Source organism: Motacilla alba, chromosome 1A (genome assembly GCF_015832195.1).
Source record: "Motacilla alba alba isolate MOTALB_02 chromosome 1A, Motacilla_alba_V1.0_pri, whole genome shotgun sequence".
In the NCBI taxonomy this organism is placed as follows: Eukaryota; Metazoa; Chordata; class Aves; order Passeriformes; family Motacillidae; genus Motacilla; species Motacilla alba.
This window is the reverse complement of record NC_052031.1, coordinates 66209300-66227794: the sequence shown is the minus strand read 5'-3', so window position 1 is coordinate 66227794 and position 18495 is coordinate 66209300. Positions and strand designations below refer to the sequence as shown.

At 38.1% G+C, this 18495-nt stretch overlaps 1 protein-coding gene across 3 annotated transcripts in view; it reads left to right on the top strand.

The window, feature by feature from the left end:
- KDM5A (lysine demethylase 5A) overlaps positions 1–18495 on the top strand; it is a 54877-nt gene that overhangs the window by 3526 nt on the left and 32856 nt on the right. For all 3 annotated transcript variants that reach the window (XM_038153025.1, XM_038153026.1, XM_038153027.1), the window contains exons 3-10: positions 1161–1283; positions 3460–3630; positions 4101–4235; positions 9502–9607; positions 10160–10248; positions 13601–13759; positions 16126–16245; positions 17291–17449. In XM_038153025.1, coding sequence (XP_038008953.1) covers positions 1161–1283; positions 3460–3630; positions 4101–4235; positions 9502–9607; positions 10160–10248; positions 13601–13759; positions 16126–16245; positions 17291–17449 — 1062 coding nt within the window. The remainder of the gene's footprint in view (positions 1–1160; positions 1284–3459; positions 3631–4100; positions 4236–9501; positions 9608–10159; positions 10249–13600; positions 13760–16125; positions 16246–17290; positions 17450–18495) is intronic.

Genomic DNA, 18495 nt, shown 5'->3' with positions numbered 1-18495 from the left:
AAATTATTTTTATAGGCTTATTATAGCTGCTTAATTTTATGATTTAAAAAGTTAAGTGAGCTATCTTGAAAGCAGTATGACCTCCATTCTGTCCTGGTTTTTCTTTTTCTCTGCAACATTTCTCAAAGCCTTGCTTTGTTCACATACCAAAATGTCATTTGGCTTGTAAATGGGTCTCCTTGTGGAAAGTGATTTGGGTACTCCACAGAAGAGGCCCTTTGTGTGGATAAGGCATATATAAAAACTTGTAATATAAAAACTGTTGATAATTCCTCTCCTCCCCACCAATAATTGTCCTGTTCACACAGGATACCACTGTGTCTTAACTTCTTTTTGCCAGGGTCGGGATTAAATGGTATTTCTTCTTCGGTGTGAGATATTTATTAGTTCCTATCTATGTTACAGTCTCACAAGTCTTGAGTTCTGCAGCACTTCACTCTAACAAACTAAAGAAAATGAAGCCCTTTCTCTCACATTTCTTAATCTCTAATTAAGAAATGACACTTAAATTATTTTTACTTTTAACCTAATAACCAACCACCCGTGGCCTGCAATGTGGACTTTTTTATCTGATTACACAAAACCACCCAAACCCATGAAGAAGGAGGTAAAGAAGGACTAGCCTCCACCCTAAAACCTCTATCTTGTTTTATATATATTACTATACTCTAAAATTTTAAACTCTTGAGTTTTCTACCATGTGATATTACACGCTTCTATTCAAATTAAACACCCATAATCTTAATTTGATCATTCTGTTTTGGAAGCCTTCTCCATGGCCTCAGGTGAAACGCAGGGTTCTCTTGGGGGTCACAATTAATAGTTGTCCTTGTGATTCTCCCTGGAATGCTGATTATTTCATAAGCATGCATTTTGCTTTCAGACCAAGAAATTATTTGGTAGGAATTTAGTTTATAGTGTCTTAAATACAGAGAGAAAAGCATATATAATTTTCTTTTTGTAGCGTCTTTCGTTTTAACAATATTTCTATTTTTAGGTTTTTTTTGTTTTTTTTACCTGACAAAGAAATACCTCCCCTGCCAAGTTGCATGTTGAAAATGGAAACACTTTAAAAACTTACCTTGTTTTCTCTCAGGACTGTAAGATTTTGTCACATTTGGTTTTGAACATACATGATTGTCTACCTTTACTGATTCCAGGCAATGACAAGAGTGAAACTGGACTTCTTGGATCAGTTAGCAAAATTTTGGGAACTCCAAGGATCCAATTTAAAAATCCCTGTGGTCGAGAGAAAAATTCTGGATCTGTATGGTCTGAGCAAGGTAAGTATTTGTAGGCCTTAGGCAGACAGGCAATTCAGTTTTCAGTCAAGCTCAAGAAGCCAAGCAAGAGCAAAGGCTTGTGTTACAATGCTAATCTCATTAATCCAGAGATTAAATAAGTGGGAAAAATACAGTGAAAAAACATTTATAATTTGAATGTTTATGGCAAACACGTCACAGTGTAATTAAATTTGTTACCTTTGGCTGGATTGCTTGGATTCCGTACAGCAGGTATTTATTACCTTGTACAGCTTGAATGTCCTGATCCCAGCTGGCCACTTGAGTTTTACTTCTCCGTTTTTACATGTGGTGGAGCTGCAGGAGTTTGAGGCGTTCTTTGGGAAGGCAGCAGTTTGCCCTGTGTGCATTTCAGCTCTTCTGTAATGAATTGTTGCAGTTTCTCCTTCCTCTCCACCAGCAGAGGTTTTTATAAACACGTGTCTTTGAAAATCTATAATGTCAACTCCAGGAATACTTACTTTAATTTCCAAAACAGTCTTGGCTTAAGGCTGGCTAGAAATGAATATTTCCATAGTTATGCCTGGTGAACACACCAAACTTCTTCCAAAGTTTATGCACAAGTCTCTGTTGGAATTTGGTTTTGCACTGGCAAAATAAATGTACCATTATAGACTTAGCTGTTAATAAATATAAATAGGTAGATTTCTTCTTGCAGGGAAAAGACTGAAGTTCTGGTAGTTCTAGTGCTTCTAGGTTAGAGCATCAGTTTCCATTCCCCATCAAGATTTGTTTCTCTTAGGTAAGTAAAAATGTAAATGAGTGTATTTTCATTCTAAAGAAAGCCGAGTATTTTGGAAAGTCTGGAAGGGCTGATAAAATGCAGAGAAAAGCTGATAAAATGCCTTCCTGGTTTTTTTTTCTTTTTCTTTTTGTGTTTATGGTGGCTTGCTGGGATATGCAGAATATCAGAGAGGTACTGGAAAATATCTGGGTCACTGTAGTGAGCTGGAACGTTTCAATTGGCTGTAGATTTGCAGCTCTGAGTTCATTTGGTTCGTTACTGGCTTCTTTAGCTGTTGTTCATGCATAGATAATTTTAGAAAACAAGTTTTCCTGGAAATTTTAAAGAGAAGTTGAAATTTAGGACAGGTTTCATTTTAAAAGGTTTTTCTAGAGCTTTTCTGTAAATATGAGGAAAAAATAACGATCAATAATAATATTGTTTTATTTAAATGTAACTTGGTGTGATTATAGGAGAAACAAGAATTCACAATTTTACTTGTCACTGTCACAGACTTAATTTTACCTCAGCCTCACAAGCGAACCACAAATTTCCCTCCAGTAACAAAATGTTTTTGCCTTGAGGTTTCTAACAGTATGTGAAACATGAAGCTTAAAATTTAGTCCTCGTGTGTAAAGAAATGCAATGCAAAACTACACTGCTGTAAAAATGATGCTAGTCTTAAAATAATATAAATGGAATTATAATCCATTTGTGTTTTAAGTTGCTTGGCAGGGAAACTAAAAGGAATGGAGGCAGTGGAAGTGTGGCCTGTGTGTCAGAGGAAGCAACTTACTTGCTGTTATATTGCTTGCAGGCAAATGGTCTTGTTTTTAGTTGTATATACATACAGATGTAAGCAGTGATAGTTCTGTATGTGAATTACTGGTCTCTAGCCAATTGAAGTCATGTGTAATAACTGGACTGAGTTGGAAGGTAAATTTACTTTTCCCTCTTTTTATTGTAGTCTCTCTTCCCTTCAGGGTTTTATGAGAGTTCTGAGCTCCAAGACTCCCTTCTGCCTGGGGTCTGTTAAAATGGGCTTTATTGCTGGTTAGACTTGTGTTTTACAGCAGAGTACAAGTCTGGTGAGGGGTAACTTATCAGTTTGTTCTTATGGTAGGTTTTGTATTTTTTCCAGCTCATGATAAACCTTAACTGTTGGACTCCTCCTGTCATGGACAGAATGCAATTTACGTTTGCTAGTAAATTAATAATCACATTAAATATGTGGAGCAGTAAGAATAAGTAAGTTATTACTTATAATAACTTAAAATTTGTTATTAAAGGACTAGCCTTTCAGGAAGCGAAAGCTAATTTCAGGATTCTGTTGCTTTTCATGGAACCTTTTAACATTTGATTGGTTTAATTGATTCTTGCTTTACGCAAGCTGGTGAGAGCAGCTCAAAACCCTTCACTTTTTACTTATTTCAGATTGTTGCCAACAAAGGAGGCTTTGAAGTAGTGACCAAAGAGAAGAAATGGTCTAAAGTGGCGAGTCGGCTTGGCTACCTGCCAGGGAAAGGCACGGGGTCGTTGCTCAAGTCTCACTATGAACGGATCCTGTATCCCTACGAGCTCTTCCAGTCCGGGGTCAGCCTCATGGTGAGATGCTCGTCTTTCATACTGTGAAGAGGGTACCCAAAAGGCACACAGAGTGCTGTGTTACTCCATGTGAAACTGGGACATGGGGTCAGTGCTGTTAGAAGCTTCAGCTGTGCCAACAAAGCTAGAACCACCCTCGTAGTTATCTGTGACAGAATAGTGCTACAAATTGTAACATGACCTTGTGTTGTTATTTTCTGGTATTTCTTTATAGGACCGAAGTCAACTGTGTTGGGAAAGAAAACAAGGCAAAAGATGATATGCTTAATTGGAAATGTTTGTTTTTCTCTTGATAACCTGGTAGCTAGGATTCAGTTTTCTTGTTTGAAGGGTGAATGAATTCATTGGCCTCTTTTCCAAATGGCGTGTGTGACTTCACTCGTCCCGTTTCTTAACAAACAGAATGATTCATAGGCTCTGGAATGATTAGCACTGCCTGACCAGCAGTGTCCTGTGCTCTGCTCCTCTAGGGCATCCAAAAACCTAACTTGGATCTTAAGGAAAAAGTGGAGGCTGAGGACCTCAGTTCAGATGCCCAAGCTTCCCCAAAGCAGGCTTCAAGGATGAATGTTATGCTGAAGAGAACCAGGCGTGTCAAATCCCAGGTATTCCTGTTGAACAGCTCTTACAGACAGAGAATGCTTATTTCTCCCACCAGTGCAGCAGCCTTTGGCTGTGGGAACCTGCTCAGAAGCACCACTGGGAAGCAGTCTTCATTTAACTAAAATCCAGAGAAGTAACTCTCAGTTTATAACTGAGATCTCATGTGATACAGCACATGCACTGTTTGTGTCAAAACTTCTAAAAGTTCCTTTTTGTATACTGACAAGTGGCCTAAGTGCCTTGGTAATGAGTGAATCTGTGAAAATGAGACAGAAAGCTGTTTGTGAGTTGATGTTAAAGCTTCTGCTTGTACAAAGTTCTAGAACTTTTAAAAACCTTTTTAAAATATGCCTCTTAATGACATAAATGCAAATATGTGTAAGTAACAGTTAATTGTGGAATTGCATGTGGGACTAACTGTCTCAAGCTGGACAGGCAGTTCTTCTGAAGAACTGAAACAGATGTGTGAGGAGATGATCAGTGATGGCTGGAACCATATAGGAGTTCTACAGTTTTTCTGCTGAAAAGCAGTTTCCTTCCTCCTGAATTACTGGTGTTACAGGAATTTCTGGTATTGTAGTAGGTGATATTAACTCCTGGGAGATACCCCTGAGAAAATCTGAGTTCAGACTGAACCACCACCATTTAAAATTGCTGTCCTACTGATGAAAATAATTGTGGGGTATTGCCCTGATGGCTCTGTTGCACTATTTAAATCAGCCCTTCCCCTTCTGACAGAGATACTCCTTGCAGGCAGCATCCTGAGGCTTTTCACATGAAGTCTGGTGGCTCTCTGCTGGCTCATCAGCAGAGCGTGGGTGAAAGCTGGATTTATATGTAACCAACTTCCTACTTGCTTCATCCTATTCTAGACTTAGCTCCAGCACCACAGGGTTTTTTCAAATGCTCTTGAACTGCCTCTTTTTTTCAATGCATCTTTCTTGTCATCGAGGTATTTGAGTATCCTTTATAATTTTTCGCCTTCTTCTCTGATGGTTTAGACCGAATTGTCTTTTTTAGTGTGTTTTCTCAGCTTGCTAAAGCTGGCCTGAAGTTATTTATCACAGCCATATAGCAGTGCATCATGCAAGCAGTCCAGGCTTGTTGGTCTTCCCAGCTCTCTCAAACAAAGTATTGGTAGTGAGCTATCCAGAAAATCTGAGACTGCTGCAGGAACTTCAGCAGTCATTTGCTGTGTGGAATTCTTCCTTGGATTTGAATGAGTCTTATGGTGAAATGCCACTATGTCCTTTTTCTCACACATCATGTAAAAGTGTCCCTGTTTTATCAAGGTCCTGTGGGATCTTTTTTCCTGCTGATTTCAGTAGAATAATGGTACTTGTCTTTTCTCCGTGTTGGAAAGAAGATTCTTTGGTGATCCTGGCACTGTAAAGCTGTTTCACTTTGTTTGAAGGGCCTGCAATTCAGAAATAAAAGATAATTTTATTTAGATAATCTGCAATATAAATATATATTTAAATGCCTTTTATTAGGCTTGTAGCCATGTTATTTTTTAAGCATTACAGTTATTAAAATGGCTGAAGTGAGTTCTTGAATACAGGAAAAACTCATCCTGCTTGCACAGACAGGAGAAGTAGGTTTTGGCTGTGTTGGAAGCTGGGTATAACTATCTTAAGTCATCCCTGGAGCAGCATTTAGAGACAGATTTCTCCTCAGTATCCAGAAATGGTAGCAGTGTAAATAAATACCTGAGAACATGGAGACATGGTTCCAGATTTCAGTGCACCTTTTTATTGTAGACAGGACTCTGTTTATTGTCTGAAATGCATACCTGGAATTGGACCAGAGGTCGTCTAAACAATCTTTAGAGAGCCAGTAATATACAAGTAATGTAAAAACCTACTGAATAAATGTCATTCTGCTCTAGCTGAAACATCTGAATGATTTGTGTGTAGTGTGCCAAGTAGTCCAGTGCCTGGTTAGTGAGCATGGATAATTCCACAGACCTCTGCAGATCCTTTAGATCTTTTCCAAGTGCTAGAAGTAGTTTCCAAAGACCTTCTGCATCTTTTTGCAGATAACTTACCTTAGAATGGGCAATTAATAAGAAAGTATAAATACAATATTCAGAAATTAGTGAAATAGAGCAACATCCTCAGCAGTAGAAGGGGATGACAGACTTTGAAAAGCAAATTTCAGGATTTTTTGAGAATGTGAAAAAATGAAAGAAAATAGGGAATGGCTGTCCTCGTCTGTGAAGCATAGCTTGAGAATCTTTGGATACTATAATCAAATGGCAGTTGAAAACATTGTCTCTGAATAGGAGGGGAATAATTAGATGGTGAGTGATTATGTTCAGAAAATAAACTTAATGCTTTATTCTCTTTCTTCTCTGAAGAAAGCTTTCACAAATAAAAGCTGGAGAAAAGCAGATGGGTTCCTAAAGGCTTGTAAAGAAAATTGCAATAAAAAGTAAATTAATTCAGATTAGGAAAAGAGAATATCCTTAAGGAAAGCTTAAATTTAGAAGAATACTTTCTTAGAAAAGAATAGTGGTATCTTCATAGATGGTCTGTTAGGGTGTATTTTAGCTGACAAGGGATTTGTCTAATGAGGCTATGTCATGGTGATTTCTGGTAAAGAATTGCAGTACTGGAACAAAAAGTGCTGTCTTCTCAAAGGATATTAACTTAATGTCCAGAGAATTTTCTTAAAAACAGTTCTAAGTAATATATCTGTTTTCGGGTTTCTTTATGATTGCAGAATAACACAGTAAAATAAGCTTCAGGTTTTTTTGCTTCAAAGATTGATTTCCATGTCAATAACTTGGAAACAAAAGAACTCTGGGAGATGCTGGACAAATGCCCCAAACATGGAAATATTTTGGTTACTGGTTGTAACCGTTGTGCATTGGGGGTGGAGGAGTGGGGTTGCAAATGTTTCAGAATTGATGAGGGGTGAGACAAGAGAATAGTGAGTGAATCCAGTGTAGCTGGATTGTGTTCTTAGGCTTGGCCCATATACAGGAAAAGCCCTTGGGTTGTATTTTCAGTTGAGAAGGTAGAAGACACAGTCTGTATCCTTCAGGACAAAGAGGAGATAAGTACAGAACCACCATTTAATCAAGTTCATTTCACTTGGGTAGAGAAAATACAATGCAAAAGTGAGCTGGAGTTTTGTGTTAGCAGTGAGAGAATGGCAAGGAATGCATGGTTGCTGCTGCTTCCATGCACTCACAGTTGTGAGTTTGGCTTTTTTTTCAGTCTTAATGGACACATTAAGAAAAAATGCTGGAAAAAGTGGAAAAATGCTTAGTGTGGCTTCTGAATACTTTCGGTATTTACACCTTAAAGTATCAATATCCAGTCAGTGTTCATGAGGTTACATAGGAATCTGATTTTTAAAAACATTCATCTTCCAGTATGCAAACTGTTCTTTTTCAAAACTCTGTGGCTCTTTCCACCTGAGCATGAATGGATTTCATCCACTAAAGTTTAGTGGTATCCAAGTAAATCTGAGCTGAGGAGTTATGAAAATATATTTAGGTAATGTATTTTTAAAGTAAGCTGTAAAACCTTCTTGCTGCATGTTAATGATTTGCTTTTATTAAATATGATAATAAAATTATCTTTCATATCATTTAGAAAACTATCTTTGGTCATAATAGTAGGAGAAATTGAGGAGATTGTTGTTGAAATGGTGTCTGTGCTGAAATATGTGGGTTGATTCTGTCAGGTTCTATTAGTTGAGAGAATGGTTGAGTTGTTAATGAATTTCCAATGGAAAATGAGGCACTAGGAAGTCTCTGGTGTATTTCCTTATGGTTTGTTAGCCAAAAAGTGAGGAATTGGTGAGCAAAAATTTGCACAGTTGCACAGTGGGCTTACAAAGTTGGTCACATATAAAGTGCAGATAATTTAATAGCAACACATAAATGTTCAAAATTAGAATAGCACAGTGGGCTTAAAAATAGAAGTTGCACAGTGGGCTTACAAAGTTGGTCACATATAAAGTGCAGATGATTTAATAGCAACACATAAATGTTCAAAATTAGAATAGCATCACTAATTAGGTTGGAAAGATGCCTGTTAGCACAATGCATACCCAGTTCAGTGGGAACAGGGACTGTAAATATCACTAAAAATTCCTTAGAGTAATAATGCATAGGAAACTACATCTTCAAATGTCTTCTGGAAGCAAGAAAAACAACTGATTAAAGCAGAAGAATCATCTTTTTTAATGTTTATTGCCAGTGTATTAGAACTTATGTTAAATACCATTTTAGAAGATTTTTTTGGGTTTTTTTAAATAATTGATTAAAGACTTTGAAGGCATGTCACCCCAAGGGACAGGCATGAGATATCAGGCCATAACTTTGAAAAATAACAGATGAAGTATCATCAGGAAGCTAACCAAAGAATAACTTCTTTAAAATTGCATGTCCACCTTCAAAATTGATAGTCTTGCTGAGATCTTTTAAGATCTGTGAATTTCAGGAGGAAGTTTTTCAACAGTTAGAATTTAGTGGCCTTCTATACCACATCAGAGAGATTTTTTCAAAGCATAAGGAGGCAGCATAAAGAAAAATGCCAAGGTAATTGTGTTGCAGATAAAAGCAGAATATTTTCTTCTTTTTCTTCTTTTTATTGTTAGATTAGTGTCAGCGATGTGAGAAAATGAGGTAGGTCAGTAATGGGAAATGGAAAGAAGTTCATTACAGCAGAGCACTTCAGGAAACATCGCTGGCAGGGGCTTGGAGCTGTCACCAAATGGGTCTTTTTACTTCTGATTTTGAGCTTGTAACATGAGTAGCTGTGATCTGAATTGTACTCACAACATTTCATCACAAATAAGCCCAGGAGCAGCCAAGCTTAAGGAAGTTGGTTGGAACTCATTAGTGTCGTGTGGATGTATCTGCTCAGGGAAGCAGATAAGGAAATGCTGTTGAAACTGCATTAAAATCCAGGCACTTGACTGAATCATAGTGATTTTGGAAAAAGTTGCTCTGGCAGTCTTGGTATTTTTTGCAAAATGTCAAACGTAGTTATTTTATTCGGAGTAGAGGTCACTTGTTGTAGTTGATTTGGAATATTAGATGGGAAATAATTTGGAAATTTGGGACAGAAATTCTCTCTTACTCCATTTGCATATGATCATTGCCTTTAGGAACAGAAAATCGTGTCTTTTCAGGCCTGCTTCTTTTGATGAGCACATATTCTGGGAGAGTGGAATAGAAACAAATTGTGAAGAAACCTGGAGGGGGAATATTGGTGGTGTTTGTTGATGTGGTCTTGTATTTATTTTTAGGCAGAGGCAGGAGAAATGAGTAGAAACACCGAACTAAAGAAGCTGCAGATCTTTGGAGCTGGACCCAAGATGATGGGACTGGCATTGGGAGCAAAGGATAAAGAGGGTAATTAAATCTTGGGCTCTTAGCTTTCTGTGAGTTCTTTGCTTTCAGTGAGACTCTTAAATCTTCCTGAATGTCTCTAGAGACAGTATTAAAAAGGCAAATCAAAACTGGAAAGAGAAAGCTAAGTATTCTAGGGTTTCATTCACAAGAGATTTACAGAGTGCTTCATATGACTTGGCAGAGTTTCAGCTCTTCATGTATTATATAGTAACAATAACAATTAAGCAGCTGTTCCATGAGCTGAGTGACTGAAAGGGGAAGCAGGATTTAAAAGTACTGAAACTGATCCTGCCAGCAAAGTGCACAACTTAGGTGTCTGATTCACTGTTTTTCATGAGGCCATTGGGATCACCTGTGAGGATAAGCAAAAGATGTTTTTCCTAATCCCTGTTGATTTTGGCCAGATATAACATGACATTTTTGCTTTCTTTGGACTGTTAAGTGGTTTCTGATCTGAAAGGCAGGGTGCCAGGCTGGGTGTCTGTGGTGTTTTTACAAGTTAAGCCTATCCTGATGCCATATTAATAGCATTTAACTTCATTTTCCTTCAAGATGAGGTGACGCGAAGGCGCAAGGGAACCAGATCAGAAGCGTTTGGGATGCAGATGAGGCAGCGCAAAGGAACTCTTTCTGTCAACTTCGTAAGTTTGATGCCTTTGCTGGGATTTCTGATAGAAAGGACTTGGTTGATTTCCTAAGATTTTTCTTTTTCCTCTAAAAGAACCCCCACCCCTTCAAACAGATGAATGAATGCATGCTGTAGCAGATGATACTGTTACGAGAAGAAAGAACAGTATTTTGGAAAACAATCTGTACTCAAGGCTTTTGTTTTCATCTTTTGGACAGGAAGGCTGTTGCAATGTGAAGCTTTTTACTGATCATACTTGCCACGTGCTTGAGTGCCTTCAATAGTTCAGTTTTTGTTAGAGCTCCCCTTAGTAGAACAGCTATAATACTGCTTCTTTTCCTTAGAAGAGATTCTGAGCTGCTCCACTACTTCAGGAGTTTGTGTTTAGCAATTCCACGTCTTGTGTCTTCTCTGTTTCAAATTTGAATAGGAAAAATAAAACATTTAATTCTGTGATGTTTGTCCATGGAAAAGCAATGTACAGTTGTTCTTAATGCATTTCATAGAATGTGACTACCTACTTTTAAAGTGTCATAACTTTACGTGTGTATGCACCTATGAATAAAGAGCTGTGCTTTTATTGTCTAAAGAATTAGACTCTTCACTTGGAATTCAGCTTTTCTTTTTTTTCCTCTTATCCTGAGAACACCTAGAAAAGCTTATCTTAAATTTCAACCATGGAAGGCCAAGGCTACCTGAAGACTCTAGTAATCACATTTTTATATGAGGCAGAAAAAGTAGGAGAATTTGGATATTTAAAAACCAAATCACTGTGCCATTGCAGATCAGTTAGGATTTGTGACTTGAATTTTTTCAGTTCTGCTACTAGTTCTGAGTGTATGGTTTTCCTAGGCCATGTAAATTTGATAATTTTTACTATGCTTTAATTTTAAAATACTTTGTCTGGTCTCTTGGGGTTTTTTTTATGGAGCACTATTATTTACTTAGTCTTTTTATTTAACCTGTATTTATAAAAGAAAACAAAAATGCTGTTACAACAGAACTGCTGTTTTGAAACTGTATTGCTGTAACTCTAATATCTTGAAATTCTGTGACTTAGTACTATTTGGTTGCACACTTTTTTTAATACTTGGACAGGAAAGCAGTCCTAAACACACTGGTGATGCATTTACCTCATATAACACTGGACTGAAAAATACTGTGGTGCAGTTTTGTGTATATTTCTCCATCATTTATTTATCTTTTTTAAAAGTGATAACTATGAAATTGATTTCATTTGGTGAATTGTTGCAGTAAGGTAGAAAAAACATAAAGAAAGGCTTAATAAAATCAAGCCTGCTGTCCTGGAATCGGTCTCTGGCCTTGTCAGAGCTAGCATTTTGCAAGTTCCCATGTGAAAGCAATCCTGTTGTGAGCAATTTGTTAACATAATAATCTATTCCTGGGTAAAACAAAAACCTGCACCTGCATAAACTGGTTTTGCACCATTAGATAGAAAAATGAAAATTTTCTTTCACAAACAACTGTTCCCGCACGTAGACACCCAGAATTTGAGTGACCAATCAATACATAGTAACAATTTGTTACTAACCATTAAAAGTAATTGGCAAGAAAACCACTAACCAATTGGAGTCCCACATGAGGTCTGTAAAGCTGTGTAAGAAGGAGGTATGTGAATAAAGAATGGCCTTTCTCCACCATGAAGAAAATGGAGTCCAGTCTGATTTACTCCCATTGTGAATTACTAACTGGGAGATAAAATCCACCTTTTTATTTCATCTTCTTCCCCTGATGCATGTAATTATAAAACAGTGTAAGACTATGATGATATATTACATAGCTGGCAGGGTTTTTTGTGGTTATTGCATAATCACAGGGCTGCTTGTTGTGAATATCTGTTTCAGTGCATTTTTTGTAGTTGCCACATGGTCACATATGCTAACATAGAGGTTGCATGTGTTAATAAGAATTTAGAGAGAAGGTATTACCAGTGAGAGGTAGCTAGTGAGGGCCATAGACAAGGTAGGATTGCCATTTTCATGCATTGCTAAGTTTTGGGAAGAGAATATCAAAATGCTTGCTGAGGTACCCTCCCTCCCTTCTGTGTGCTTGCAGCAAATGCAGCTGTTTGGTGCTTTGGACAATGCTCCATGAGGGTGAGTGTGTGGATTTTTTTGAAACGGGGAAAATGATACGCCTCTGAGTAGAGCTGCATTATTTTTTAAAATAGTTTCTTGAGAAACCTGAGCAGTCTCCTTAAGAAGTATATTACTGCATAGCTAGGAGGTTGCATACTTAACTGGGCCCCTGTAACTCGAGATGGCTTTGTCATTAACTATTTAATCCACCTGAGCCTAATCAGCTGAAGTGCACATGTTTTTGTGACATCTTGATTAAATTAACAGACCTCGCCAAACGCAGCCCCACCTCTTCTGGTGTTACTTGGAGCTGTGTGAAGGAAATACACACAGCCTGAATTGCCAGGGGCTGCTGGGAGTAGTAGCAGAATTTGGAGTAAGTGTCATTCATGAAGTTCATGTTGTTAGTAAAAATCTATACAAAGGATAATTTTTTCTTCAGAGATCATGTAATATCCAGGTTTTTTTAATTTAGATTGTTACACTTCTTCAGTCTTATATTAAATGTCTACTAATTAAAGTTTTTTGCACCCTATAGGAAGCTAGAGCAAAGAAAATTTGACATCTTTTCATATGGTTTTCTCTCTGGCCTCAGAGAATGTCTCCCAGTCAGTGTTGTTCTTGTTGAGAGACTTTGTTGTACAACTTCCAAAAACTGTTTGCTGCTGTATTGGTATTAATACTTTTATCATTTGGAGTTTTTATTCTTTGCTTCAGGAAAAAATGAGAAAGTAGTTGGTACTTTTTACATGTGGTTTCCTTTGCTGCCTCTTGCATTTTTAGATTGAAATCTGTAGGTTTGTGGATTTTATGATCTCTTTTTCATTGCAAAGATACCACTGTACTGTTGCAAGTGATGATGTGTATTTCTGAAATATCTTTTTGAAGTTTTCCTTTTCCTTGGAGTCTTTGTAGAGATTTACTTTAAGTTGTTTTCCATGATAACAGGGCTGAAGAGAGGGAGTTCTAAAAACTGTAACTTAGTCTTTTGCCTTAGGATAACATGAGTGAGATGCTCCTTGAGTCAGATAGCAAAAGATAGTCCGACTGAACTCGATAAATATTTTGCAGCACCCAAAGCCCTTCTGCCCCCAGTGCTGCTTTGAGAATGAAACATAAGCTATCCTTCTCAATACTTCTCAAAAACCTGGGTTGATGATCTTCCTGAAGGACTTCAGGATATCATCCTTTGTTCCTTACCTTAAGTAAGGCAGGCTCTGGATTAGAAACTTCTTTTAACTTTTTTCCTTTTTTTTTTCCCTACAGGTTGATCTCTATGTTTGCTTATTTTGTGGTAGAGGAAATAACGAGGATAAACTGCTACTGTGTGATGGATGTGATGACAGCTATCACACCTTCTGCTTGATTCCTCCTCTTCCTGATGTACCCAAGGGTGACTGGAGGTGCCCAAAGTGTGTTGCTGAGGTACAGTTCAAGAACTACTGAAGCTTTGTATGTGTCCTTGTGTACCCGGAAAGATCAGAAGAAGAGCAGTTCAGCAATCCATCCATGTAGATGCATAGTTTGTTTTGGAATATTGCCAAGATGAGCCTTGAATTTTGGTTGATGAGCCATAAGGAGAGAGAAACATTCCTTCTAGAGCTTGGGCATAACCTTTGTTTTTGATGTGGCTTTATGACAGGTAAAAATTTGACCTTGGTATATTAAAAGCTGAAACTCAATTTGATAATCTGGAAATGTGAAATTAGGCGTGAGAACTAGGGTTATGATGGATATTTCCACATAATGATGACACAATTTGTAAACTGTGAAGTAAATAAAGTATGAAATTTAGGCATAACAGGGAGCTTTGATTATTGGAAAGACATTATGGCATTGTTCAGAATGGCCTGTAGCAGAAAGTGAGAAAACTAATTTAAAGTTCTGTTGTAGCTATTTTAGATTTGGTTTAGTCTAAAAAAAGGAACTGATCAGGCTCTGAAAGTAGAAGCTTGTTGAATTTCATTACTCAAAAAAAAGAAACTACTCAGTTCTAGGAGATGATTGATCAACAGACAGCAAACGTCACTTGATTGGTTTGGTATTTGTCTTAAAGAAACAAATTTTGCAAGCTCAGAAAGTTGGTAGATGTAGGATTCAGAGGAAGAAGCTTACTGTTTGTAACTCTGTAATTGCAAGGATGGCTTTCACTCTTGAGGCCATGTTGTTTCCAAAAGGAGCAGTTGAACACACACATTTATAGACCCACTTCCCCCCCGTGCCCTTCCGCAGTGCTGGCTGCTGCTGGTTCCTTTTGGTGGTGTTTGCAGAGCTGTGCAGCCACAGGAGCTGGAGCAGCTCACTGCTCTAACCCTTCGCTGAGAGATGAGGTTGTCAGATGAACTCAGGCAAATGCTGCTTAAAGCAAGGTGGAAATTCATAGCTACAGGCAAGGGAAGAGATGAAACATTCCCTTTGGGCTGCTGCTCAGAGGGTGGATTAATGTACTTCTTTATTTCCTCTTAAGATGTAGCAATAAAGAAGAATTAGGAAACTGCAGCAATCTAATACAGAGTTAGAGACTATAGTAGTAAATAGAGTGGCTGCAACAGTTCAAGAATGTGGAAACTCAAGAAATTTCATTATTGCTAGTAAAAACAGGAATAGATGTTACCCAAGAAAAAATGCAGGCAGGGACAATCCCAGGAAAGATGAGGTGTCAAATAATTTTTTACTATGGAATGATTCAGAAAACATTTGAAAAGTTTTGGGAAGGCATTGGAAGTAAGAGGTAGGAGAAAACACATTACTGTAATGTGTACTGGAAAGTAAATAAGTAACAGCAAAAAGATGTTTGAAGTATTCACTAGTGCTTTTTGCCTCAGTTTTTACTTTAGCTATTAATTGTGCACAGATCCTTAATGTAGTTTTACAGCAGGATACTGGAACAGAAGCTGGGAAGAATAGGGTAAGGGCTCTTTATATGTATTTAGGTCAGCATTGTTTGACAGTGTTCACAGATGTTGTAGATTCTGTCACAGGCTCCATTTAAGAACCACTGTGATACATGTTGGGAATAGTCTAAGGATAGTTCCTTTTGGAAAAAAAAAACAAACAAACTACTGATGGATTCCTTTCCAGTCATGTTTCTTTGACTGAAAAGCTGACCATTAGATAGTTTTACATCATCTTTGTGTTCAATATGTCTTGTATATATAAACATGGTGTCAGTTCCAAAGGAGCTGAGAAGGACACGTTAAAAATGAGTGGGGAGAGGAGCTGAAATGTGCACCAGTATTTTTTCATTTTCTGGATGAACGGGGCTAGAACAGGGAAAGACTTGGAGATTTTCTGTCAGATGGGCCATGTCTGTTGTTGGCTGTGTTGCCCTGTTCTAATTTCCTTTTTCCTCTTCCCTATTATATATTTTCACGGTGTCAAATCTATTGATGATTTGCTGACTTGATAAGACTGAAACACTTGGGGGGGTTGTTCCTGTGCAGTTATTCTGCAGGTGCTTGAATCCAGTGTGTCTACAGAAATGTCCTGTGGCTGTCTTAGCCCCTTGTGCACAGTCTTGCTTTGTGGCTGGCAGCAGTAGCTGATGAAATGTAGCTTTGGAGAGGAAAGCAGAAGTGTGGAGCCCTGGGGTTACGGTGTTAGATTAGCTTCTGTGCCGTTAATTCTGGTCTGTTTCCGTTGTGGTATGACTGCCTCGGCTGGAAAAGTCTCAAAACTGGTAGCTTGTTGTGCTGGGTAAGGACTCAGATGGACACTAGGGCTTCTTGCTAAAAATGTAACTGTGTCAGAGTCTGCTGCAGGGAACAATATTTCTGTGTTCTGTCTCCTAGGAATGCAACAAACCCCGAGAGGCCTTTGGATTTGAACAAGCTGTCAGGGAATATACTCTCCAGAGCTTTGGTGAAATGGCTGATAACTTCAAGTCTGATTATTTCAACATGCCGGTCCATGTGAGTTTCAGCTTTTGTTGGGATTCCTTGTAAGGGAAAAAGAGAAGAGGTTTCAGCTGGTCTTGGATTTTTGCTAAGACATCTTAGCCTTGTTTAAAGAGGCACCATAAGCTTCAAACATGTAAAGAAATTATTTAGCTTGCTGGCGTCTGGTCTCATTTCAACTTCATTTCACCCTTTCCCTGCAGTGGGCAGACAGTTTTACTGCTTTTTGGAGTTCACTGTACTGGGCACACTCTAGTTAATGTTCTTGCCCTTTCTGATAAACTGGACTAAGTATCTTGCTCATTTGGCACAGGGGCCCTTTTCCTGCCCTCCCTCTATGCCTTTTGTCTTGGTTTAGTTTGTCCAGAGGATAAATCTTTGTTTTTCTTCGACTTAGAGTATTTTTTTGTAGACAAGTCAATAGACTGAATCTGTCTGATAATCACAGTGGTTTTGGTGGTTTTTGTTCTGCATTTTTCGAACTGGAATTTCTGCTTTGGCACAGTTCCACTGTCCTGTGGACTGCATGCAGCACCAAGGTCTTCCTCCTCTCATGGTTCTTTGGTAATTTATGGACATTCTTGCTAAAGCCTCTACCTTTTAAGGGCTCCAGTTTATGAGACAACTTTGGGACATGGAACAAAGTTTATCTTAAGAGTAAGCTTCGTAAATGAAAACACGTAAGAGGAATGATCAGTTACATGAAGATCAAACTCCTGATCACAGTTTTATATCTGAATTTCATTACTGTTCAGAAATCCTGGTCATTATCCTCTGAAATTGTTTGGAATTTGCGTGCTGCTTGATTTCTGCTGGCTGTCTCCTCTTCCCCCTGTGTTTTGCTGTATGTCTGGTGATTCCATCTTTTGTTTGTATTCCTTCTCTCTGAAACATTCCAGCCACTATGGAGGAATGGACTGAAACTATGACTTTGAAGAGATGGAGGGGAGAGGGGGAGTAACCTTGGTGTATGAAAATTCTTGGGGAGTTAATAGTGATTTATTGCTTGAATGATAATTTTTGTTATCTGCACATACCATAACCTCTCTTCTGCTTTCAGATGGTTCCCACTGAGCTGGTAGAAAAAGAGTTCTGGCGATTAGTGAGCAGCATAGAAGAAGATGTTATTGTGGAATATGGGGCTGATATCTCATCCAAGGACTTTGGGAGTGGCTTCCCAGTGAAGGATGGCCGACGCAAGCTGATGCCAGAGGAGGAGGTGAGGAACAGGATGTGCAAACTGACCCCATTCTTTGCTCTGTGTAAGATTTCACATTAAGACTTTAGGTCAGAAATCAGTGTGGATTTTTTCATGAAGAAATTGTTTCAGGCTTTTGCACGTACTTAACATTCCTTTTGAGCAGGGCATTCATCTGATATTTGAGGTTGTTTTACAGCTGATAACCAAGGTCTCTTTCATGATTTAAATCACACCTGATTTCCATCACTTAATCTTAGCAGGCAAAGATGTGCAGGCAAAGACTGTTGCAGTTTGTCTGAGTATGAGAAGACTCTTTAATGATATTTTTCCTTTCTTGTTTCAAACCTTTTCATTATAGAGTTAGTTACCGAAACATAATTCTGTCCTTCTTAGGACGTTCTTAATGGGTGAAACAAACTAATTGAATTTAGCTTGTTTCTCTGTGTGTACTGTAATAATGTAGATGTAGATACAGCATTCAATTATAAAAAATTCTATAAAGATCATCTGGTAAGTGTATTATCTGTTTTCCCTCAGACCTTACTGTAGCAAAACAATTTTCTTGCTGCTTGTATGCTTAAATTCAGACATAGTAAAGGTGTGGTTTCCTGATTACACAGCCCCAAATCAATTTATACTGCTCACTGGAAGATGTAATCCTGTTTGCTATCATCTTCCACCTCTTCCTGCCCCTTCCTGTGTGTACCTTTGTTGGCTGTGCTGTGACTGTGTAGCTGCTTAGTGAGTCAGCACTGATACTTCTATTGGTATGAAGGCAATCACTTAAAAAATTTCTTAACCAGATCACTTAAGTCTTCTGACTCACTGCAATGTCTTTGTAGTGTCAGAGCAGAGGAAACAGCAATGTTTGACTGAGCTGAGGTTCTGACCAGTCCTTTCAGCAGCTATGGGATGTGTCTAAAATCCCAATCAACCTATGCTTACAGCTTTTGTAAAAGTGGGAAGTAGATGAATACTAAAGCAGAGTAGTGGGCTTTTAAGGCTGTCTGGATTATAGTTTTTTGAACAAATTATTTGTATTTGAAAGTAGAGGTGAGAGTGCT